This window comes from Pteropus medius, unplaced genomic scaffold (genome assembly GCF_902729225.1).
Source record: "Pteropus medius unplaced genomic scaffold, Ma_sr-lr_union100, whole genome shotgun sequence".
Classification (NCBI taxonomy): domain Eukaryota; kingdom Metazoa; phylum Chordata; class Mammalia; order Chiroptera; family Pteropodidae; genus Pteropus; species Pteropus medius.
In genome coordinates, this window is record NW_024344378.1 from 18,250,110 (window position 1) to 18,276,663 (window position 26,554).

Consider the following 26,554-nt stretch of genomic DNA (forward strand, 5'->3'; position numbering starts at 1 on the left):
AATGGCCAACAAAAATATGAAAAGGTATTCAACATCACTAATCATCAGGGAAATGCAACTCAAAACCACATGGGCTATCACCTCAAACCTGTCAGACGGCTATTATAAAAAAGACAAGCGGTAAGTGCCGGCAAGGATGTAGAAAAAAAAGAACACTTGTACACTGTTGGTGGGATTATAAATTGGTACAGCTGCTACGGAAAATAGTATGGAGGTTCCTCAAAAAATTAAAAATAGAACTACCATGTGATCCAGCAATCCCACTTCTGAGTATATAGCCAAAGGAAATGAAATCACTACCTTGAAGAGATATCTGCACCCCCACATTCATTGCAGCATTATTTACAATAGCCAAGATGCAGAAACAACTTAAGTGTCCACTACAGATGAATGGATAAAGAATATGTGGTGTATATATATATATACAATGGAATATTATTCAGCCTTAACAAAGAAGGAAATCCTACCATTTGAGACAACACAGATGAACCTAGAGGATACTACAGCTAGTGAAACGAGCCAGAGGAAGACAAATCCTGCACGATCTCACTTACATGTGAAATCTAAAAAAGTCCAACTCATAAAAGCAGCGGGTAGAATGGTGGTTTCCAGGGGCTGAGGGGTGTGGAATATGGGGAAATGTTGGTCAAAGGGTATATTCTCATAATAATTTAAGCAGTAAACCGTTACTAAAGCATCTGGTGCTGCTGGTGGTGGTACTTTAAAATGGTGACAAAAATGATGAGGATGATGCAGTGTGATGTCTGAGACAGGAAGTCTAAAACCACACACAGGCTTAAGGAACATATGAAGTCTTCTAGATAAGTCCTTAAGGGGTTCCTTAATATCTATCAAGGAGAACCAGACCCAATCAGTCCCCAGAGACATAAGAGGTAGGGCCCGGACACTGACTCCAAGGGACTCCTGGTAAAGCGAGTAAATCCAGGATTTTTTAAATTCTACCCATTTTTATTTCGGAGACTTAGCCCTGTCCTGGCACCAGGCATAACTACATCAAGGACCTCGTTCACTCCTCAAATCGAAGAAAGGACTTGACTCTGTAGGCCACCTTTTAGGGGAGAGGTGGGGATATAAAAGTTCATTTTTTAAGTTTAAGGAATAAAAGCAATATATGATTATTTTAAAAATAAATAAAATAGTACCAACTAATATGGAGTAAAAACTAAAAGCATTCCACTCCGCCACACCACTCCATCCCCAGCCTATTCCCCACAGGTAGCCACTGATAACAGCTGGGTGGGCATCCACTCAGCTTCGGTCTGTGTTTGTATAGTACAAAAAGAAGGATGAGTGATAAGCAGATACACAGATGGATGTGCAAGTATCAAACTGCAGAATAGAGAGTCGTTTCCCCAAATATCTGCATCTCTCACTCCCTCACCTCCTTCCAGTCATTTTCAAATGCTCTCTGGCCTTCTCTGGCCAACCTATTTAAAAAGTAAACATCCACAAATCAGCCAGCCACACCCTAGCCCCGCCTGCCACACACCCCATGATTTATTTCTCTCCATAGCACTTATCACCATCTGACATCCCATATGGCACCTTTTTTTTTTTTTTTTTAAGTCTGTCTCTCCTCATGAGAGTGTAACTCCGTGAGACAGGGAATTTTTCACTGCTATATCCTAGTACTTTGAACAGTGCCTGGCACTTAGTAGGCACTGAAAATATTAGTTGGAAGGAAGAGAGGGATGGAAGGGAGGAAGAAAGGAAAAAATACAATATTCTAAATACAAATAAGATCATACTATGCACACTATGTATATCATGCAATTTGCTTTTTCCTCTTAAAAATATGGTGGACATTTTGTATCACAGTGCCTCAAATATTAAAAGCTGCAAAGTATTTCCGTGTATGGAGGGGCCATCATTGATTAACCCACTCCCTCCTTCTTGAAACCCTGTGTGGGCAATAAGTGGAGAGGAGGCCGCAATGAGGTGCCCCAACCACAAGGCACTTGGCAATAAGCTTTTCCCAAATTTTAGTCCATGAAACCGACTGATCATGGATCAGAACATGAAAAGTTACCTTCAAGAGATGAAATAGCCCCAGACCTGGTGGGACTTAAAGACCTGACTGGTGGTATTCATACAAGCCTAAAGAAAACACATGTTCATTGGATGCTGAAGAATCAGGGGAAAGGAGGCCCACTGAGGCAAACCGTGGTGGGGCCCATGGGAGCACAGCCAGGGAGATGATGCCCTGCCAGGCAGCCCGCCAGTGTTGGGTCCACCTGGCAGGCATTTCCCTGTTGGCAAAGTGGCCTGGGCAGGGTTCGGAACACATTAAATCCTCAAACTGTGTCCCCAACTCCTCCCAGCACTTGCAGGGGAAGAAAGTGTCAAGCAGCCAACATACTGTCCAGTCCATCTCACAGTAAATTTCTCACTGAGAAGTAGTAAATTGACTTTTGATTTGATTCATGAGTTTTTGTAGACTTGATTAGACGAGCCAGGAGCCCCCAGTTCTATCCATTCAGATGAGATACCTGAGAGATGGAAATTTGGGGTCAGCTCAGCTAGGGCCAGACTCTGGGCGGGGGAGTACCCCCACTGGGCTGACCCATCTGTGTGTCAGCAGTTTGCCTTGTCCCATTGCCCACCATCTTCAAACTTCTAGTAACAAACAAGAAATACTTACTGTTTACTGAGCTCTTACTATGGTCCAGGTCCTGAGCCACATGACCTACAGCGATGACCTTAATCTACATGGCAGGCGGTATTTGGAAGGAACTAGTATGCCTACTTACTGATAAAGAAACTGAGGTTCGGAAGATCAAGGGACTTGCCCAAGGTCAAGATCCAAGAGTCAAGATTTGAACCCAGGCACGTGTTTCACAATGAGTGGTTCATGGATCCCTCAAACAAGTATCACCTAAGATTCTTATTTAAAAGATTCTTATTTAAAATCCCAAGAACTCACTTCCAGATTTACTAAACCAGATCATTTGGAGGTGGACCCCAGGAACCAGCATTTTCACAAGCTTCCAGGCAATCCGTAGGCCCATTAAGGTCTGAGAACTACCGTGCTATGCCACACCACAACCTCTAAATTCCACTCCCATTGCCTCCCGTGGCCTCTCTGGCCCCTGTCCCTTCTTGGTTCTCCTTGTACTCTTCTGATGACTCCTTCACAGATTCATTCTGTCCACCCTGGGATCCTTCATTCATTCCCAAGGTCTAAGTGACACCCATTGCTGACAACATGTGGCAGGCAGCTATGATCTCTCCCTTGAGCTTCAAGCTCACACCTGGAGTTGCCAACCCAACATCTCTCCCAGAATGCCTCAGGGCTCCTGTGACACATCCCAAAACTCAGCCTATCTTCTCCAACTGCTTCTCCTGATTGGGGCCCTGATGGAATCACCATCCTCCCAGCCACCTGAAAATCTGGGCGGCATCCTGGATTCTTCCCTCTCCCCTGCCACCCCATGATTCATTTACAAGTGCTGCCAAGCACACCTCCTCAACATTTCTCCCATGTGTCTTTTCCTCTCCTTCACTAAAACTGTAGTTCAGGCTTTGGCATCTTTCTCCCAGACAGCTACACGCCCAGCATAACTGGTCTCCGTTCTCCCATCTTATCTCTCTTAAATTCACTCTCCACAGGGCAGCTAGACTGATCCATCCAAAAAGTAAACTGAAAAGCTTCAATGGCTCCCACTGCCCAGAGACACCCAGGGCCTGTGTGGACATTGATCCATATATTATCTCTTTCTGTTTTTAATGCTGCGTTTTATGTTTCACTAGGTGGTGGTTCTCTCTTGGCAACAAGGTGATCTTTTGTAAATGATGCCTCCCTAAGCGTGTAGAAGCAGATGTTTAATGTACCTTTATAAACAGCCTTGGATACTAGAACTAGTACTACTGGTAACAGAGCAGTGAATGGATAGTAAATAATGCAATCTTCATAGTACACAACGCAATGTCTCCTGCCCTAATTTCCCCAGCAACTTAGGATTTCTCAGGCCTGCACTTTCTAACATCTCTCTTTTCTTTTCCAGTCTCAGGAATTCCTACTCTGGTCAGTTACAGCTTTCTACACCCCACCTAGGTGTTCTCTGTGAAAAGAACAAGTGAATATATGAGAAATTTCCTTTAAAAAATGCTAAATGGGAACTTCCTCTACAAAGAGTATCTGAACACTTACTTGCTGTTTTTCAAGTAAGGGCCTGGGACAGAGCTGAGATAGGAGCCCAGGACAGAGCCAAGGAAACAGGGCCACAGAAAGCCCAAGTCCAAGGTCAGTGGCCACCATGGTTGCCTGCTTCCTGGCCCACTCCATACTCTACATATTGGGCACTCAAGTACAGACATTTGGGATACATGTGCTGATGTCATCTTTGCAAAGTCCCTCGCTGCCTCGTCTAGAGTCCCAGGTTTTGAAGTCTTGGCCCCTGATTAAAGGCCAGGTCAATAAGTGTCAGAGTCAAAGCTAGAACCCAAGTTCTGCCTTCAAAGCTCATGCTCAAGCAGAGGACTCACAAAGAGTTCACACCCCTTTTCACAAGGAGGGAGAACCTGGGCACAGAGATGGACAGTAACCTGTGCGGTGCACTGGATCACAACAGCTCATCACAGGTAAGACACACTCCCTGACCTCGCTTCATCCCACACACACTCTAGGAGATGCACAAAGAAGGACTGAACCTCTAGAACAGGTGGGAAAGAAGGCACCTGAGACAAAGTCACAGAGACAGCAGCAAAACAGGGACCAGAACCCAGCTCTCCTGGACCCCTCCGCCACGTCTCCCTTTCTTCCCCTTCCTCTTCTCCCATGCCCCCTCCCCCAAACTCACTGTTCCAGGCCACTGTGCTTTGCCCCAGAAGCCATGGAAGGTTCCCAGACTGCAGGCCACTTCCAGCCAGATTCATCGGCATCCCACCCCACCCCGCAGCCCAGTTTCTATGCCAGAGGCACCAGCACAGCAGAGATCTGAGAGTCGGGAAGCCTGGAGCACTGCGTTCTAGACCAGCCTCTGTTTCAACCGGCCCTGTGACCCTTCTCTCTGAGTCTCGGTTTTCGCCCTGTGAAAGGATAGGGTTAGACATGACCCCAGGCCCTCCCCATCTCTGAGGCTCTGGTGTGGCTGGTGTCCTAGGGCCAGACTTGGTGTCAACAGACCCTTTGGTGACCTTTGGAGGAGCCACTCAGGCCACACCCAGAGGGGGAGGGGGTCCAGCAGGACCTCCCTAAAGCCCCCCACTGCCTCCCAGTGAAAAACAATGAATTTCACTCCAAATAAGGGAACTAACAGCACAGCCCCGGCCACGGCCCAGTTCCGGCTGGTTTATGTTAGCTGGACAAGACTAAACAGACCTTCACATTCTCAGCATTAAGCATTAAAAGTGAAAAAAACGACTGTTTGTCTCTGGAGCTTGGGGCAAGAGGTCAGTGCTCCCCTGAGGCCCCTCAAGAGCTCAGCAGACCTGGGGGGCTGCCAGACCTGAGGAAGTGGAGGTGTCTGAGAAGGGCCACTGGGGAGGGAGAAGGGTTTCAAAAGGCAGCAATGTGGGGCCGGCATAGGGTAATGGCACCAAGGGGCCTGTGGCCTGGGGGCACAGGGGCAAGTGGTCCTTTGTGTCTGCAGAGGTGGGGACGTGAAGGGGCACCAGACAATGGGAACACGAAGAACGAAAGAAAGAAAGAGAAATGCAGAGAAGTAGTGAGGTGGCCAGCAACAGGAGGACCCTAGAAGACTTCCTCTTACCCCCACCCTACCTGCCATGACCAGGAGACGAGAAGGGAGGGGACTGGGAAGGAAGGAACTCCACTTCCTGGACAACACAGCACTTTGTTCCCAGCTGCCCCACCTGCCTTCTGCAGTGTGGACAACATAAACCTGAGACAAGAATGTAATTATTTACAAAACAGAGAAGCCTGAAGCAGGACTGCCTTCCTGTTTTCCCACAACGGCCCCCCCGGGCATACCTGCCTTCTCCTCTAACCCTGCAGGCCCTGCCGTTCTGGCCCTCCATTCCTGGGCCGTCTCCTTTTACACAGTGCTCTGCCACTGTGGTCTGACAACCCTGAGCGGCAGGCATCGCAGTTCCCATCTTACGGAGGTGACACGATCTGCCCAAGGTCACTTGTAGGTGAATGGCAGAGCTAGCATCGGTGGCAGTCACAACTTCTGAATCTATCTTCAGCCTGACAGCCAAGGCTCATGCTGTCTCTGGCCACACCGTCATCGGCCAGTCTTGCCTTACTGCCATACACAGGCAGCTCCATCTTCTCCATCTGCTCCCTGCCCACCCCCCAGAGAAAGCCCATCCATTTGTATCCAAATTTGCCTACTGTCCTTCTAAACTAATCCCTCCTCCTGTGAGCCCTCCCTGACTGCTCAGCCTAACCACCACCCTCCTCTCCTCCAACCTCCCTCATCCCTGGGGATCAGTACCACAAGTACTACGAGGGAGGAGCATGTCTGTCCCCAGAGGCTGGCACAAGACCTGGTGCCCAAAGAACACCTGTGCCATCAGGATATGAATGAGTGAACCAGTGGTTCCATACTACTCTCATCCGTTCTTGTCTTGAACGGATGAGAGTAGTATGTCCTGAATACCAGAGCCTGGTATTCAGGAAATGTCATTTCAAAAAGAAAAGAAAGTAGTCTGCAGCAGCCTTGAAGGGCCTATGGAAAAAAAGTTCGACTTCCCCAGAATCAGCTCATTCTTGCATTCATTTCGAAATGTTTAGCGAGTGCCTACTGTGCGTGCCAGGCCCTGACAGTAATGATATAATAACAAGCCAGGGGGTAAAAGATACTGACAAGTAAACAGGTGTTGACAACAAGTATGATCAGTGCTGTGAAGGGAGCAGAGCGTGGCAGTGGAAAGGACACAGAGGCCATTTAACCTAGCTGGGGTGGTCAGGGACGGCTTCCTGGAGGAAGTGATGTCTAAGCTGGGATTCGAAGGTTGAGCCTAATAATGACAAGAATAACTTGTATTTATTACTAGTCAAGCATTATCTCCAAGAAGGAATTAGGGCCCGGAGGTGGTAAGCCTCTGGTTCCAGTTAGCACAGGCAGCAAAGACAAAGTCTAACTCCACTCCAGAGCCCATGCTTCAACCACAGTGCCTTCCACCCTGCCTACCTTTCCACCTCCCTGCTCACATGACTGACTGGCCCAGGTCCCTCAAGAACTCCAGACGCCTGCTGGGCCACATCAGAGTTCAACATCTGGGTTAGGTTTCCATTATCCAGTGAGACCCTCAGGCCTCTCGGCTTCTATGTACCTTGCCAGGCCCAGACATTAAGGCTTTGTGGTCCCTGCAGACCCAGACAGAGCCACCCCTACATTCCTTGGACAGACTTGGTGGTGGAGAAAATGCCCCATCTTCTCAGATGCCTGAGTTTCCAGTGTCACAGGGAAGGGAATCCAACCCAAAGGAGAAATTGCCCCTGAGCTGGAAGCTCCCTGTGTGGCCTCACCCCTAGCAGCTCTACAACACTCACTGCTGTCCCCCATTTGGATAGAAAAGAGGCATGCCCATCTGCCATAGGAGTAGCTGAGGGTTAGGAGGCCACAAGGCAGGAGCTCTCCATTCAAGGCCCACCAGCCAGCTGTGTGACTCTGGGCAAGAGGGTCCAGGCAACATTGAGGGTGCCCTGGAAATGTCCGTCCACCTGTATCCCAGGTTGCTCCTCCAGGAAATACAGCCAAGACCACTGGTCTCAGCAACCTCTAGGAAACCTGGAGCAAGACCCAGGGGAAAACAGGCACGAGGGCTTCACAAAGCTGAAAGGCCAGGACAAACATAATGGAATTTTTTCTGCCTAACACTTTGGCTCTCTGAGAGTAGAATTCACATTGAGGTAATGAGAAAAAAAAATGGGAGAGGGGAGTAGGGTGGTGGCGCTATATAGAGGCAGATGTTTCTCAACTGGGGACCAGCCAGGCTGGAAGCAAAAGGATGCAACGATCCCCCTGCATCGTGGCCACGCGGCAGAGCACAAAGGAGAGAGCCAGGGCCCTTCAGATCGCAGTTACAGCATGTCTGCTCCCACAGCCCGGGCCATGTGAGAGCCTACTAGGGAGGGAAGCTATTGGCCCAGCTTAGCCCGTCTCCCGCCTGCCCAAGCCACACGCCAGGCCCCAGGGACCCAGATTTAATGTATCCCACTCAATGTGTGCTCCCTCTCCCCAGGGGCCCCTCAGCACAAGTTAAGATATGATTGGCACTAATTCGACCAAGCTGGCAGTGCCCAGGGCAGCTTGAGTGCTGTCATCATGGATCTGACTCTCCAAGCTATGGCTGCCAGTGCCTCTGGAGCCCATCATTAGTGTCATTTTGGGAGGATCAAGCAAACTTGGATGGTGCTTTGGGAGTCGACACCACTGCCTTGCCAAGCCTTCAGACAGAGACCTTGAGCTTACAAGTGATTGATCCTCAGTCTCACATCCAGGCAAGGGCTGCAACCTGGGCCTCCCAATCATAAGCTCCTGAGCCTTTAGGCCTATTTCTCTGCTGCTGGTCCCAGAAAGTCTTCTCTGGAAGCAAAAGTAAGTCCAGCTGGGTGGACATTTCCAGAGCACCCTCTAGCTCTTCCCTTCTTGCCAGGGCACAAGACCTCTAGTCTGATAATCAAATCCCAAGCCCAAGAAGGGAACCTCAACCCAATCTTAGAATATGGAGCCCCAAAATTGACTCTTGGCCCCAAGACCCAAAGCCCAGTTGCAATCATGAATCCTGGACCCTGAAGTGAAAACTCCCCTCCAGGAATGGAAACTTCACCCCAGCAATGAACGCAGACCCCCTAAACAGGCACCTCGATACCAAGCCAGAATCTTGCCCGCAGAAATGGCACCTGCATCCCAAAATAAAACCTTGTGCCCTGGGAACTGAACCTTGGCACCTAACAGTAAACCCCACTTTCAGAACAAGCCTTGAATCTTGGGAAACTCTCTTCTCAACAGCTCATCCGGACTCTTCCTATATTTTATTTTTTTAACACAACCTCAACTTGAGGACCAAAAGAGGAAATCCAAACTCCCTAAAACAGTCTTCTTCACATTTTGCAGTGAAGGAACCAGAAGAATGCCATGGAACAGACCAGTTTCCAGGAGGGCTGCATTCTGATGTAGAAACTTCCATGTGAGCAGCATCCTCGTCACTCACAGCCTCATCCCACCACCTCCTCCATTCCCTTGGCTCCACAACAGGGTCTGGATGTCTGGCTGGTCTCCTCAGCCCCAGAAGATCTACCAGTCCCAGACAAGGAGAGGGTTCCCACTCATGACCTTCTATTCAATATAATACTGGAAGTCCTAGTCACTTAAGCACGTAAAAGAGGTAAAAGGCATCTGAATCAGAAAGAGAAAAGTAAAATTGTCTCTGTTTGCAGATGACATGATCTTATGTATAGAAAACTCTAAACACTCCACCGAAAAATTGTTAGAATTGATAAATGAATTCTGTAAAGTTGAAAGATACAAAATCAACATACAACAGTCACTAACTATGCAAAAAAGAAATTAAGAAGACAAACCCATTTACAATAGCATCAAAAAGAATAAAATACTTAGGGATAAATTTAACCAAGGAGGTAAAAGATCTATACACTGAAAACTATGAAACATTAATGAAAGAAATTGAAGAAGATACAAATAAATAGAGACACAAATAAATTTCATGCTAATGGATTGAAAGAATTGATATTGTTAAAATTGTCATACTACCCAAAGCAATCTACAGATTCAATTCAATGCCTATCAAAATTCCAATGGCATTTTTTACAAAAGTGGAAAAAAAAACAATCTCAAAATTTGTATGGAACCACTAAAGACCCCTGAATAGCTTAACCAATCTTTAGCAAAAAGAGCAAAGCTGGAGACATCACACTCTTGATTTCAAACTATATTTCAAAGCTATAGTAATCAAAATGGTATGACATTGGCATAAAAACAGACATACAGATCAATGGGATAGAATAGACAGTGCAGAAACAAACCCACACATATATGGTCAATTAATTTTCAACAAAGCTGCCAAGAATATACAATGGGGAAAGGAGAGTCCCTTCAATAAATGGTGTTGGGAAAATTGGATATCCACATGCAAAGGAATTAAACTGGACACTTATTTTATATCGTATACAAAAATCAACTCAAAATGAATTAAAGGTCTGAACATAAGACCTGAAACCATAAAACTTCTAAAAGAAAACATAGAGGGAAAGCTCCTTGACATTGATCTTGGCAATGATTTTTTTGGATTTGACAGCTAAAGAACAGGCAACAAAAGAAAAAATAAATAAATGAGACTACATCAAATTTTCTATACAACAAAGGAAACAATCAACAAAATGAACAGGCAGGCAATCTATGGAATGGGAGAAAATATTAGCAAACCATACATCTGATAAGGGGTTAACAGCCAAAATATATAAGGAACTCTCATAACTCAATAGCAAAAAAATAATAATAACTCAATTAAAAAATGGGCAAGGACCTGAATAGTCATTTTTCCAGAGGAAAAATACAAATGGCCAACAGGTTTATGAAAAGGTGCTCAATCATCAAGGAAATGCAAGTCAAAATCTCAATGAAATATCACCTCACACCTACTAGGACGTCCATTATCAAAAAGATAAGAGATAACAAATACTGATGAGGATGTGGAGAAAAGGAACCTTTATACACTGTTGGTAGGAAGATAAACTGATACAATCATTTTGGAAAACAGTATGGAAGTTCCTCAAAAAAATTAAAAATAGAACTACCACATTATCCAGCAGTCCCATTTCTGGGTGTACATCTGAAGGAAATGACATCACTATCTTGAAGAGATATCTGCACTTTCGTGCTCATTGCAGCATTATGCACAACAGCCAAGATATGGAAACAACCTAAGTGTCTGCTGACAGATAAATAAAGAAAATGTGGTATATATATATACAATGGACTATTATTCAGCCATAAAAAAGAAGGGCATCTTGACATTTGTAACAGCATGAACCTGAAGGGCACTATGCTAAGTAAAGTAAGACAGAGAAAGGCAAATACTGTATAGTATCACTTATATGTGAAATCTAAAAAATACTTTTAAAAAGGAGGTTGAACTCATAGAAACAGAGAGTAGAATTGTGGTTGCCAAGGGCTAAGGGGTCAGGGACATGGGCAGAGGTTGGTCAGAGGGTACAGACTTTCGGTTATAAGCTGAATAAGTTCTGAGAATCTGACGTTCAGCATGGTGACTTTAGTTAATAATACTGTACTGTATACTTGAAATTTGCTATGAGTGTAGATCTTAAGCATTTTCAACCCTCCCCCACCCAAAAAAAAGTAACTACGTGAGATGACGGATGTGTTAATTAATTTGATTGCAAGAATCATTTCATAATGTATACGTGTATCAAATCATCACTTTATATACTTCAAATATATTACAATTTTGTCAACTATACCACAATAAAGCTGGGGGAAAACTAAGGGTTCTCCTGAGAATAACTGGAGTGGGAGGGCTAGGGATAGAACCTGTTGCCTCAGGTAGGATCTATTGGGTCCAAGCTCTGTCTTCGTCCCTGGAAACTAGAAGAGAGTCCAAGGGAATCAGAGGCAGGAAGAGGTTCTGGATGGTTCTACTGTGATCAGGATGGGCTTTTTCACTCACCCCAGTCTGAATCAGAGGAGCAAGGGTGAAGAATGGGTGCTAAAAAAAAAAAAAAAATTAAAATTAAATAAATAAATAAATAATAAAATAATAAAATAAAAAGAATGGGTGCTAACTTAATGTTGATTCAAAGAGGCCCCATTAAGAGACCCAGAAAGGGCCTGGAACAGGACTCAGGAGTACAGACTTTCATAATCTTGTGACAATCTAGGCCTCAGTTTCTCCTCTGTAAAGTGGGGCTATGAATCCTTGTTATGGGAATTAAATGAGACCCTTGAGGAGAAAGCAGGAGGGGACTGTTTAAGTGCTTTTCAAATAGAAGAGATGCAGCCCTGTGAAAAGTGCCCAAGCCCAGGGGACAAACAACTTTTCTCTCTCCTCTCTTCCCCTTTCCCATCTGCTGCCTCATTTCTCACCCCATTTTTCTACATTGTTTTACTAGATGGTCTTCCTGCTTTCCACTCCCTTGACAGTTTAATAATTTAATAAGTACTGAGCCCCAGGGTGAGGGTCTGAGGCTTTGATCTCAACTCTGGGAAAACCAGAGCAGCCTTGGTCTGTCCCAGCTGATTTACGGCCACCTTTTATGGTTTGTGTATGTATGGTGGGGCGGGGAGGAGAGGGAACTGGCCCCCACAGGGAGCCAAGCCACCGGAGAAAGCCTGGCCAGGGCGATACTGAAAGTCCCTGCTTCAGGGACCAGCGGAAGCCAGATGCACATCACGTCACAAGTGCCAGAGCCCTGCCTCTGCCTACCCAGGAACCACCTGTGAAAAGCAGTGGGGACGTTAATTATTGATGCTGTCCCGGGGGATAGGGATGGATCCAAGAGCTCAAGACCAGCCCTGCTGTGCTCACCTGTCTCTCCTCCTGGCTCTAAGACCTCAAGGCCTTGGATGGAACACAGCTCCCCAGGAAAAACCCATACATCAGCACGCATACCCCTGACCTCCCAAGAGGCCCACCTTCCCAGTGTATACAAGCTTTTTCATGTCAAGCCACCTGGGTGCCTCACTGACCATTGCCCCAGAATCGGAACCTTCTAAAGCCTTTCTCAAATCAATCTACATGCCTCCCTTGCTCATTGTAGTCCCCTGGAGGACTACAGCAACCTCCTGGCCCCTCCCCTGCCCCTCTCTTGCCCCAGGGATTTCAAAGACATCTCAGTGATCTTGTCACTGTTCTGTTTAAAGCCCTTCAGTAGCTCTCCTCCAGAGAGCATATATCACAGTTAGGACAAGCATTCTCTCCCATGAGTGTGTCCCGGAGTTAATTTCTGCAAGGTCAGAGCCTTGATACTTCATTACCACCTAGTCCAATCCAGATGTATGACCTTGGGCAAGTCACTTCCCCTCTCCAGCGCTGAGAACCCCAGACCTGGGCAGAGAAAGGAGGGAGGACAAAACAATCTCTATGGTATGTATGGGGCCCTTCTACCAGCCCCATGCATACCTGACCGCCTGCCAGTCCTCTCCCCTCAGGAATAATGTGTTCAAAGGAGCATTTGCTGGAAAGATCAGGGAAAGAAAAAGAAAAGAAAGCAGTCACAGAGGAAAAGAGCTCCAAGACCCTTCTGCCAATGTGGACTGATGTCTGAATTGGATGAGGTTGGGCTATGAGCACTTCAAAGGCAGAGACGATACCCAATACTCACCTCTCAGTTCTCCATACACAGCACCACACTCAGCACAGAGGGAGCACTGACACGTGACATGAATCAGCTGGAACATCTCTGCAACTTCACTCCACTCTGAGCAGGGCCAAGTGCCTCTTCCCCTTGCTCTCAGGGGCACCTGGACACATACATTCTAGACTAGCACATCCGCTAGAGAAGATCAGCCTGTCAGCAGATGCCAAGCAGAGGCTGGGGGCAGCCGAGGGTGAAATATGAAGGTGAAAGCCAAGGAGCCTGTGGAAGTGCCACCACTCTAATCATATGACAGCACCTTCCCCTGGCAATGTTCTCCCTTTTCTGTCCCCAATCCAACCTCTGGAACAGCCAGGATGGCATTCCGGGGGCAACAGAAGCAAAGAAGGCCATCCAGGTAAGCCAGAAGACATACTTTTCTCCCCACTCCCTTCATCTCAAGAAAGGCCCTCTCTCCTCTCTTCCCCTTTCCCATCTGCTGCCTCATTTCTGCCCTGCATGTACAACCTTTGTGACCAGCAACTTCTTCCATGGACAGAGAGACAAGGGAGCAGCCACTTAATGATTTTCTGCTGAAAGTTCCTTGGCCCAGAGTGCTGGGACAACATTGGCCTGGACTCAGTCCCTCATACTTAGCAGCAGTGGTGAGCCAGCCCTAAGCTCTGTCCTCAGCACAGGAGCTCGTGCTACCCCGCTACCAAGAACACCCTGCACCAATGCCCATCTCAATTTCCTTAGTTAGGGTGGTACTGCCCCCTCTGGGGTACTTTTAAAAATATGGGAGAGTTTTTTTTAATGTCACAATGACATTTAAGGCGACCAGTGGCATTTAATGGACAGGGGTAAGGATGCTAAATGAGTAGTTCCATGCCCGGCATGGAATGTGAAACTCACCTCTACTCATTTTCAGATCGCTTCCCTAGAGAAACCTTCCCAGACCCCCAAGACCAGGTCAAGTTCCCCCATTATAGCTCCCTAGTCTTCACTTTCATGGCTCTTACCTAAACATAACTGCTCAGATAAGTAACTAAAGAAATAGTTGAGCAGAGCAGTTAAAGCTGTGGGTTCTCTGCCCTCAAGGAGGTGGAGCATAACTCCCCATCCCTTAAGTGCAGGCTGTGTATAGGGACTTTCTTTCAAAGGGCACAACATGGAAAGGGGAGAAAGGTGTAACTTTAACTTTACAACGAAGAAACCTAACAAGCGCTGCCTCAGCCCAGTGATCAAGGTCAACGTCATGTCGACAACACGTACCATCGATACAACGTGATGAAAATGGCACTTCGCCTCTATGGTCTTTCTTTCCAACACCTAAAACTATATCTAATCATGAGAAAAACATCAGACAAATCCCACTAGAGGGACAGTCTCCAAAATGCCTAACCAGTAATCCTCAAAACTGTCAAGGTCATGAAAAACAAGAAAAGTGTGAGAAATTGTCACAATCAAAAGGAGCCTAAGACATGACACCTAAATATATGTGGTGATTAAAAATATAATGCAGTATCCTAGATGTGATCCTGGTAGAGAAAAAAATTTTAGGGAAAGCTGAGTAAATCTGAAAAAAGTATGGAAATTAATAACAATGTATTGATATTAATTCACTGTCACAAATATTCTATAATAATGTAAGATATTAATAATGGAAGAAACTGGGTATGGATATATGAAAACTCTCTATGCTACTTTGCAACAACTCTAAATCTAAAACTGTTTTAAAATTAAAAAGTTATTGAGAGAGGGAGAGAGAGCGGGGGAGAGAGAGAGTGTGTTACAAAATCGGAAGGATCTTGACTAAAATCCCAGCTCTACCTCATACCAGCCACGTGACCTTGGGCAAGATACTTAACCTCTCTAAGCCTCAGTTTATCCATCCACAAATGGGGTTAATAAATGTACTTACTTCACATGGTTGTTTTAAAGATTAAATGAGAGAATAGGTGTAAAAAGTTTAGCACATAGTGTGTTAGCAATTATTATCATATTCTGATTCATTTTTGTCCACGTCACTTTTGTTCCCATCTGCCTCCCCCACTGAAGGAGAAGCTCCCTGGCAGGGACCCCTCATCTGTTCTGTGTACCACTGCATCTTCACACCTAGGAGAGCATCAAATGCTAACTACACATTTGTTAACCAACGGAATGAGCCGTTTCTATCAGAGCATCCCTGAAAACCCAACTCTCACCCTGAGAGAACTTAGTCCTGGAGCCCAGTGCAGAGCCCGGCCTACACAGAACGGCAGCTGGAGCATAAAGCCACGGCTTCCCACCTGCCTCCCAGTGACTCGCTTTATTCCCTCCTCCTCCTCTCCTAGCCCTTCTTTTCTCTCCACCCCGCTCCCCACAAGCGTCAGCACCTGCTCATTTCCCAAAGCAGCAGGATCCCGGTAATGATCTCTGATAAGCATCTTTTAATAAACCCTGTAGCTGGATCTGTCATCCAGGAGCTCAGTCTCCCCCCCTTCATATCCTCACCCCCATCTCCTCCCACTTCCTGGGCTGGCCCATTAGTGCCTCTGGTCTCTCCAGACGAGCTCCCAGGGCCTCTGGACTCTGGCTTGTTGGAAATGGCCAACAGGCAGCTCAGGCTATTCCATAAACCTGACCCTCCTCGCAAGTCTGAGGTTTTAGCAGACTGACCTGGCTCTGCTTGCGCCAACCTGACTGCTGGCCAGTCCAATTCTCCCCATCCCTGCAGGCAGTTTTCCCAAGTGTTACCAAGGAGACCACCTGCATCCTGCCCAGGGTTGCCAAAGCAACCAGCTCAGTGAGAAGCAGCCTCTCATCCTCTAGCTCCTGGGTGTGCAGGACCAGGAACGAGAGAGTCATAGACCACCAGGAAATAGCCCAGGCAGCTGGCACACTGGGTTGGAGGCATCCCCTGGGCAGCGACCAGCTCCTGCCCTCCTTCGTCCCCACTCTTCCTCTTTCTGTTACCGTCTTTCTCACTCTGCCTCCATCTTGAGATCTGTAATTTAGAGCCAACGCCCAGGCCTCAATGTGCACATCTTGAAAGTGGGCACATACTATTCCAGAGGGTCAGGGAAAAGAGAGCCCCAATATGCAAAATTCCCCCCAAACCAATTTTTCTCCTTTATAGGCTTTGGTGTCCTGGGTAGAAAGCCCAGCTTTGCCATTTCCTAGTTCAGTGTTTCTAGATAAAATTCTTAGCATCCATTGGTCACAATTTTCTCACCTACAAAATGGGAATAATAACATCTATCTCACATTTACTGGGAGATTAAATGAATCAACTTACATGAATGCACTTAGCATAGTGCCTAGGATCAGGATTTGGGCTCCATAAAAATGCCTTTTTTTTTTCTGATGAGCAGTGGCCCTGCTGACCATAACCATAGGTCAGAAATGCTTCCAGACCCACCCATGGGAACCCTAGATGAAGTTGTCAGCCTGGATGCCACACCTGGCCTTTGGCCTTTGTAGCTTGGCCTAAGACAGAAGCCCTGAAGTCTCCATTAGCCTCCCAGCAGCTCAAGATACTTCATTCCCTCCACCCCTCAGCCTGTGTTCTGCTGCTGCTGCTGCTATTTAAATGAAGTCACTGCACTCCTCTGCTCCAGAGCTGTCCATGGCTCCCACTGCCTACATGATAAAGTCTAAACTATTCATCCTAATGCTCAAGGGCCTCCAAGATCTGGCCCTAGCCTATCTTCAAAGATTGACCTACTCATCTCCCCAGTGGGGGCCCCACACCCCAGGAGGAAGGAACTGCTCCTTGGCCCTGCACACACCTTGCATTTTCCTGCCTCCGTGCCTCTGCCACCATGCCCTCAGCGAAATGCTCTTGTAACTCCACTCCAAATCTCCACCATCCGACTCCAGGCTCCCTCCTCTGAGAAGCCTGATCTCACCAACCTCAAGAGTGTCAGAGTGGAACTATTCTGAGGCCCCACAGCTTTGATAGTTCTCAGACTTTGGGGTATATCAGAATGACCCGGGAGTCCTGTTAAACATGTAGGTTTGGGGGCCCCATTCCCAAGATATTCTGAGGCAATGAGTCTGGCCTGGGGGCTGGGGACCTGAATTTCAGACATGCTTCCAGCTGATGCTGATGCTGATACAGGCAGTAGAAAAACCTGACTTTGAGAAACACTGGTCCAAAGAATAAGAAAGTTCCCTGGAAAGTGTCTGATAACTGGCCGACAGGTCTACATGGCTAAAACCCTGCGGGGGAGGCAGCAGGGGCAGGGGGCTGGGAAGGAGCATCAAAAACCTCATGGTACTCCCTCTCCCTCATCTGGGGCTCTGTTTAGAGACCAAGAGATCGCTCCCCAGTTTCTTTCTCACAACGAAAGACAGAATTCTATGGGGGCAGGATAGTATACTGGTCCTAACAGTGAACTCTAAAGACATAGAGCACCGGGTTTAAATCCCAGCTCCATCAGTTACTAACTGTGGAGTCTGAGATAAGTTACTTAACCTGTGTGAGCCTCTCTTTACCCATCTATAAAGTGGTGACAACAATATTGCCCTCAGTAGGTTGTCAGGATATTAATCGAAATAATCTACACAGCACATATGGCACACAGTAACCACCCAACACACAGTAGCTATAAATATTATTGTTCTGATTAAACAATATTGAGTTCTAAAGTCAAACTGAACTAAAAACCAAAAAGGCGTGCAGAATAGATGCTCAGGGTTCAACACGGGGGCTTGTTTCAGCCCACCCTCTCTGAAGTTTGAAATAGCAGAGGAGGCCTCCAGCCCCCTTTCCCAGGTCTATCTGCTGCATCACTGGGGCTGGAGACCTGCTAACCTGTAAACATCATGACAACCAAGGAAGGAGCCGAGACAAGGGCTGTGGGAATATCTGTGGGTTGGCCAAAGAACGGAGGCCTTGACTATACTTGATTATGGCAGTCTCGGTCATAACCTTGAAGGCTGTGGATAGGGGAGGGGCACGACGAAAGGAGTACTTTAGGTAGATCACTCCGGCAACATCGAAAGAGGAAAAGAAGGCAAAAAGACCAGCTATTGGCAATATCTGGGGTTAGGACTCCAGATATTGTAGCAGAGAGAATGTGAAGGCTGAAAAATGGCTAGGAACTTGTCCTAGGAGGATGCATCCCACCCCCACCCTCAGAGAGTAGTGAGGAAGTTCAGGATCTCAGACAAGTTCCTGTGGCCACTTCAAAGAATCAAGGCTCCTCGGCCACCTTAGAGCCTCCTCCCGTTGCCTGCGAGGAGCCTCAGCCAGCATGGAAAAGACACTCTGGAAACAACATCACACCCAGCCGAAGCTAGAGGGGGACAATCTCCCTACGGACAATAACCAGTGGTTTTGTGAAACGTCCAATTCAAGAAGCACCAGCTTTGAAGAGATGGAAAGTTCACTCCTAGGTATGTATCCCATAGAATTGTTCCAAAAAAAAAAAACCTTATATACACATTTTCATAGCAACAAAATTCACAATAACCAAAAGGTGGAAATAACTCGAATATCAATCAACTGACAAGTAGATAAACAAAATGTGGCATATCTGTACGATGGAATATTATTCAACCACAAAAAGAAAAGAAGGTACACGTTACAACATAGATGAACCTTAAACACATTATGCTAAGTGAAAGAAGCCAGACACAAAAGGACAAATATAGTATGATTCAATTTATATGAAATATCCAGAACTGGCAAATCCACAGAGACAGAAAGTAGTCGCCAGGGATTCAGGGGAGGGAATATGGGGGGAGTGACTGCTTAATGGGTACAGGCTTTCCTTTGGGGGTGATGAAAATCTTTTAGAACTAGACAGAAGTGGTGCCTGCTCAACATTATGAATGTACTAAATGCCACTGAACTGCACACTTTAAAACCTTAAAATGGTGAAATTTATGTTATGTGAATTTTACCATAATTAAAAAAAAAAGATGGGAGGTGGCCCATCCAATCCCCATCTATGGGTGACTACTGGGGCTGAGGAGCCCTCCCCAAAGGTTTCCTAGTTACCTTTCCCCCAAGCGAGGAGGCACTCGTATACAGCTGGGGAAGGAGGAAGATTTTTATTCTCTGTATCTGTCTCCATGAACCCTGACCAGTCACCCTGTGCCCGTCACTGAGATTGTATGCACACACTTACTCATTCCGACCTCCAAGCTTTTGCCATACATCCCCTTCCCCTACTCTCCTCCCCAGACCCTAGGATTCCCGCTGCACCCCTTGCCATCTACCCCATCTCTGCAGTTCCCTTCATGTCCAGTTCACATCTTTCCCTGATCCCTCATTCTGACCTCTGCCCACACACATCTGGGATTTCAACAGTTCAACCGAGCATTTGATCCCATTCCCTCCCTCAGCCTTGTCTTTTCAAGTAGATCTTGAGCCCGTGAATATACAAGGATGTCAAGAGCCCTCACTTCTGAGCCAGGCACACAGCAGCTCTTCATAACTGTCTATTGGTCCTAAGCCAAAGCTATACCTTGGACCTCTCCCTTGTACACTCCTAAACCAACAATACTCAGGCCCCAGCGGGAATTACCAGCAGTGGAGTGAGGTCAGTGTGTCTCCAGGAAGAAGACGGAAGTCTACCACCTGACAGGTGATGGATGAGCCTTGTTTCACATCAGCCTGAGAGCCAGACCAATCTTAGGTCTCCAATGAGTCCCAGAGTCCCTATTATACCAGGCCTCTTCCAGTTGTTCTCATAAAAATGGTGAGAAATCAATAGAGATTGCAGTTATAGGAGAGAAAAAAAATCGAGAGTTCCCAGCCCCCAGATAAGAATTAGAGCTGAATTCTGGGTGAGTACCGAAACAATCCCAGCAGAACTCTGGGTGGAGAGTCTTAGAATCACAGCCAGTATCAATGTCAATAACAATACAAATGGAATGGATTGACCACTAACATATCAGAGAAGACTCCTAGGTTAGAAGGTAATTTGGAGTGAACACTAAAATAATCACAGAATGAAGCTGGTGGCTCTAGTAGGGTGAGGAGAAGTCAGGCTGAGGAGGAGGATCGGTGGACCCTGGATGAAGGATGGAGGGCACCCATAGATGCCTTCATGGGCATGCTCTGTTTGCCTTAGGCTTAAAAGGAACAAAATCAAAATTCTCATGGCCACCTCCAGTAGGTGGGTAGGGGCAGGGGAGAATGGATTTTGGTAAATCAAGCCTGAAGAGAGATGCTCATGGGGAAAGAAATAACCAGGAGAGAATTTATCCATCATTTATTCCCAAGGAAGAAGAAATGAACCCTGAAAACCAGGGAGGCAGCAGAGGGGCAGCTTCCCAAGCCAGGCAGGTGGGGCGTCAGGCAGAAGAGGAAGCTAGGGTGGAGTCCAGAAGGTGAGAGGGTCTCAGACTCTCTCCTGCCCACTTCCTCCCTTGCCAAAGACCCCAGCCACAGAGAGTTCACATCCCCACAATCCCAAACTTTAGGTAAAAAGAGGTGCAATCATGAAAGCCCACTCTGGGCTTCCCTAGGGTCAAGGATGAAGCAGGCCCTTTTCGGGCAGTTTGTAAGCATTAAAGTACCAAGCCACCTCACTGGCCTAGAGCTAACCCCACCCTTGAAGAACTTAGCCTGGCTTTGCCGCCTTCTCTTGACTAACCCACTGAGTAACTGGGCCAATCACTGTCCTTTTTCTTCATTCTTCTCACTTGTAAGGGAGGACACTGAACTGGATGCCCACAGCTTTCTCCATCATTGGGAATCTGTTTCCAACACTCAGAAACAGCCTTTATACATGTTAATACTTACAGCTTATTTCGGGTTATAAAAAAAAATGCTTACTGTAGAAATATTAGAAATGAGCAAAATATAAATAAGAAAAGAAAAAATCTTACGTGATCCCATTACCTAGAGGAAACCATTGTTGATCTTTTGGAAACTTTCTTTCCATGGTTGATATTTTTTGGCATTCATATCATTTTTTTAATAAAATTAGGATCTTACAATCTATACAATTTTGTATCCTGTTTTTTCAACTGTCATTATGCTGCTGTGAGCATTTTTCCGAGTCATCAAATATTCTTCAAAAATACCATTTTAAAGATTGCATAATACTCCACCAAGAGGATGTACCATGATCACAGGGCTTTTAGGTTCTTTTCCTGTTATAAATAACACTTCCATGAACATCTTAGTATAGTACATAAGTATTTTCCTGCATCTCCATTTCCGTAGGATCAATTCCTCTAGGTGGAATCACAGGGCCAATGAGTATATTTCAAAAGGTCTTGACATGTACCGCCATATTAATTTCCAGAAAGACACAACAAACCCATTGATTTTCCCGGGCCGAGTGAGAGCTGAAGTTCTGAAAGAGTTGGAGTTAGAATGCAGGACGGTGGTCCCGTCTCTCCTCCTCTCCCCCAGTCTTGAAGGTTAACTGTCCAGCAAAAGAGAGGACAGAATTCCAAGTCAGAAGATATAGGTCTGAAGCCTAGCTCTGCCTCTCACTGGCTTTGGGAACCTGAAACCATTGCACCTTCTCCTCAACTGTAAAATGGGTCTGATTAGCACTGCTGACTCCCCAGACCAGTTTCCTTGCTCACAGGAAAAGGTGCCTGTGAAACTTCTTGGTAACTGTCAATGCTTTGTCAAAGGGCATTACTACAATCCTTTTCATAACCTGGGGGCTGAAGAAGTGGGTTGTTCTTTACGAAAGCCGGCGGGCCTCCCTTCCTGACTCTTAGCCATCAGAACGCCCAGGACAAGTGCTGGCTAGTTCTGAGGGTGTTGGAAAAGCAGCTCCCTGAAGGGAATCAGTAAGGTCTGAGGGCCTGGAAGGACCCAGCTGTGTCTTGCAAAGGTCAGAGACAGCACTGGAAGCTGCAAGGCCAAAAACTGGGCCTAGGGCCTCCCTGAGGGTTCTAGGTGGGTCAGAGATTCAGAAGGCAAAGACTTTCCTGGTAAACCTTCCTGTTTCAAGGCTCCCAGCCCTTTCTTTCCAGGGTTCTAACTGGACTTCTGGCCTTTGGGGGAACCAGAAACCAAGATGATTCAATGGACACAAAAAGTCAACAACTGCAGAAGACCCCAGAGACCATCAGCTCCGGCCCCTTCTTCCGGGCTGCTCTAAATCATTTCTTTCAGACCCTTCAGTTAGAAATGCAACTAGTGCTTCCAGCGTGACCTCTCCAACCCTGGGCAGATGAAAACGGAGACTGTGGGGTCTTCCTTGAGAAGCACAGCTGTAGGGCCTGAGCCTCCTGCCACACTGCCCTATCCAATCCGCAAATGCCCTTCCTCACGCCTGCACGCTCGCCAAGCATCATGGCCTGAGGGGACTCCAGTGACGTTCCCAGTGCTGGCAGAACTGGAACCCTCCGGGCATAATATCCGGGTTTTTCCACCATCGCCCACCGCCCGCCCCACGCGCCTACCACCACTAGCCCACCTCCATGGCCAGATGTGCATCTCCTGTCTCCAAATACGCACAACAGGTGGCACCTGCCTGTCCTTCCCAACCACACCTCTCCATCTCTTCCTGCCCCTCTACCTGAGCCCCAGTCTTCCTGTTGCGCCCCCCGGCAGAGCCTTACCTTTGAGGTTTTGGGGGTGGCCCCGCGGCGGCCGATTCGAGTTTCCTCGGGGCAGAGAGGGGATACTGGAGAAGTTGTTACCCATGGCATCCGGCCCCAGGGGGTTCGGCACTCGCGGAGGGCAGGCGAGGCTGGGCAGGAGCGGAGGTACGGAGTGCCAGTGTGTGCGCGCGCGCGCGCGCCCAGGCGCGCGCCGCCGGGGGAGGACCCTGATGGGGCTGCGGCCGGGGGCGGGCGGGCGGGCTGCTCCTCTCCTCCCTCGCTCTGGGCTCTGCGGTCCTCCGCGAGTCCTGCCCGCCTCGAGGGTCCTGGAGCGAGCCGGCTACCTGCCTGCCATTGCCCGCGGCGGGGATGGGGGCGGGGGCCGCGGGAGGGCCCCTAGGTCGGGGCCGGCGGCGCCCTTCCTCCGGCTGGCGCTCGGGTTCCGGCTGGTGGTGGGCGGTGCGGTGGCTCCGGCGCGCTCCTCCGGGGCCATAGAGGCAGGGCTCCCGGCGCGAGCGCTCAGCGGCTCGGCCTGCCCGGCGGCTCCGCGAGTCGGCTGCAGGCTCGGTCCCCGCCCGCGGGGACGGCCGCTGCGGCGACGTGCGTGGCGCCCTCCTACCGGCGGGTCGGCATGGAGCTGGGCTTCGTGGAGCGCGGGGCGTGCTGGGCGCTCCCGCGGTGGTTGGTCTCCCCCCCGGCTGCCGCGCTCCGGCCACCGCCGCTCGCACCCCCGCCCACAGCCGTCGCCAGGATTCCCTTGCTCTGGTTGTTATGGTGACAGCTGCGCCGGTGAATGAGCGTCTTAGTGACACGCGCACGCCTGTTCGGCCAGAGGTGGCCCAGAGCGCGCCGCGTTCTCGGCTGCCAAAAACTCCGCTGCGCGGGGTCCTCCCGGCCCAGGTGGCGGTAAGATTTCAAGCAAAGGTTGGGTTCCGGGGATTGGGCTTATTCCTCTCATGGACAGCGGAACGCTGTCTTGAAAACAAGAGAAAGGGTACAACAAGAACATTGAACTCCCTGGGTGCCAAGCGAGGGGCCTGGCACTTAGTAAAAGCTCAAGGAAAAAAAGAATTTTAATAAGTGAATGGACGATTAAATAAATGAAGTGACATTAGGAACCCCAGCACTTGCCCCTCCACTCTCAGTAAGATCTCAAGGGACAAGGGCTCAAAACAAGAACTCCAGGCTGTCTGGTTACTAGACACATGGCATTGGGGGCCTTTGGACCAAAACAAACTGGACCTAGGCCAAGCTGGGGGAACAAATCTCAGGGACAAACCGTCAGAGAACCACCCACTCTTAACTGAGTGGTTCTGTCAGGTATGAGAGAGAGGGGAAGGGAAACCACTGTAGCTTATAGCAGTCAAAGAAGACTTCCTGGAGGAAGGGAGCTTTCAGCAAGTAGCCTGTTCACAGGACTCTTCCATCCTGTAGGAAGCCTGCAGGAAGGGAAAGGGAGTCATTCATTCTCTTCCTACCTGGACATGCGGCCTCTCCCTCTCCTATTCTGTCAAGGGTAGAAAATGAGCCAAGTTCCCCTCAGAGAGAGAATCTGACTGCCTGCTCCTCTAGGTCACCTCTGGCTTGCTGACCGGCTTCAACAACTCTGACCCAGACTCAGCCAGGACGTGGGCTGGCAACGGGCATCTCATCCATGCTGTTATAGAAGAGTCTTCCCTCAAGTCTTTTATTATTCGGGCAGTTCATGTGTCACCTCCTGACCTTCTCTGACTGCCACAACTAAAGAACCCCCACCACTCTCAGTCACTTTCCATACCATTATTCAGTTTTATTTTCTAGAATTAGTTTGAAAGTAGCCTTTCCCCTTGTTTTCTCCTGTCTCCCCCGCCAGAACATAAGATCTGTGAGGGGAAAGAGCAGGTCAACTCCATTTACCAAGACATCTCCAGCCCCTCGGTGAGTGCCTGGCACATGACAGACGATTAAATATACTTGTGGAATGGATGAATCCCCCTGCCTGTCAGCAGAACACTAAGATCCCTGGAAGTAAAGCCTCAGAACAGCTCTTTATTTCCCTCCCTCACCCTCCACCCCAACCCCATTGCAGGCATCACGTCCTTAAATGTCTGGGACTCCAGGCAAGCTAGAAATATCTATGACAGCTGCTCTCTGGGGTCTGGAGGGAAAAACAGCCCCCACCCCTGCCTCCAGCCTCTCAGATGCCCAGAATCACGTGCCCAGCCAGCTGCAGAATGGACATGGCAGGTCAGGGGTGCTGTCTTATTTATGGGTGTATTTTCCTGAGGCTCACTCTCAGCTGATGACTCATGCATCAGAAATCCATGGGCTCTGAATGGCAGCACACTCACACATTTGCACACACACCTCTACACTCTTGTACACTCACTTCTATGCAAGTGCATACACACACACACACTCATATACCGCCCCCTTAAGTCTGCTGGAATGAGGTCACTGGGAGATGCTGCTGGCATCAGAATAAATCTGAAGGCTCTGTGAAGATGAGACTAATTCCCTTGGAGTGTGTGTAGAGTGTGAGGCCCTTAGTATTATTTGCAGACAATGGCTGCGGGGAGGCTCAGGCCCTTCCTGGAGCCCTAATCTCCCTTCCTCGGGTCGGAAGCACTGGAACATGGGCCAGGGGATAGTGTGGGGTGAGGCCCCGAAGGTAGAGAACAGCAGAGATGTCCCAGGCCCCATGCGGTCTAAACTTGGGGCTATGGGCCAAGTAGGGGAGAGATGAAGAAAGTCGAGGGGAAGGAGGGAAGTGAGGGCCAAGAGGCTGGTGCTGCCTGCTGAGTCCAAAAGCAGTGACGGCCTCTGCAGCTCAGAGCAGCCTGATCCCAGGAGGCCCCACAGGAAGGTGAGAGGCATTAGGGATGGAGGCAGGGACCTAAGGGCAGGACAGAAACTTCCTCTGACCCAAGGGGGTTGAGGAGATAATGGGAGTATCAACAGGGCCAGGATTAGGATGAGGCAGTGAGGCATCTCCGGAGTAAAACGTAAGGAGGCACAGCCTCCCAGGGTCACGCCGTGCCAGCCCTGCACTTGCTCGAGTCTGAGAGTTAGTGCCTCTGAAATTTTGCACCCTAGGGCACCTCCCAGCCTAGCCCTAACCCTCCCAGGGATCTCTGTACTGTGGGAGGAGACAACACTATCAAGTGTCAACTGGGTGCAATCTCTGGCCAGGCCGGGCCCCAGAGAAGACAGTGTGACTGCATGGGCCCCAGAGAAGCTGAGAGTGGCCTCTCTGAGGGGTCCTGTGCCTCAGAAACCCTTTCCTAGCAGAGGCTATGACCTAGCTCAGAGGATGGAAGAACTCCAGCACCCTCCTCCCCCACCCCCAACAGTGGACGGAATCCCCAAAGCCTTCAAACCATCCTTCACCAAGGCTGCCACCAGCTGGCAGGGAAGTGTGTGGCCCTGGGGGCCCTTCCCAGTCCCATCCTGTGAGGCAGGAGGGAGAAGGAACCTGCCAGAGAGACTGGGGCTGGGTGAAGTCACTGTTCTGCTGGCTTCAATGGAAGCTATTAATACCCATAAGGTGGTGCTCCAGCACCTGTCACTGTGGCAACCCTGCCTCCCTGGCAGTGTAGCTTCTGAAGGCGGTGCCCAAGGGGGTGGGTGTGAGTGCATACACGTCTGCGTGTGTGTACATGGTATCTATGTGTATGTACACATGTGTCCTGGTGTGTGAGCGCCAAGTGCTCTCACCAGTGCTCAGGTGAGGACTGGGGGCGGGATCCAGCCTCTTTCAGCAGCTCTGGCTCCCACTCTTCCTTCTCTCTCCCT

The 26,554-nt window shown here is 48.5% G+C and overlaps 1 protein-coding gene across 3 annotated transcripts in view; it reads right to left on the reverse strand.

Annotated features, from left to right (window-relative positions):
• NEURL1 (neuralized E3 ubiquitin protein ligase 1) overlaps positions 1 to 23,573 on the reverse strand; it is a 70,509-nt gene extending 46,936 nt beyond the window's left edge. Inside the window, exons 1-2 of one of the 3 annotated variants that reach the window (XM_039871295.1) lie at positions 22,799 to 23,573; positions 21,535 to 21,642 (exon numbers count right to left, since the gene is read on the reverse strand). In XM_039871295.1, coding sequence (XP_039727229.1) covers positions 21,535 to 21,642; positions 22,799 to 22,883 — 193 coding nt within the window. In that variant the 5' untranslated portion in view covers positions 22,884 to 23,573. Of the gene's footprint in view, positions 1 to 21,110; positions 21,180 to 21,534; positions 21,643 to 22,798 lie in introns of those variants that run through there. The other 2 variants (XM_039871296.1, XM_039871297.1) reach the window with 2 other exon arrangements.
• Positions 23,574 to 26,554: the final 2,981 nt, after the last annotated feature.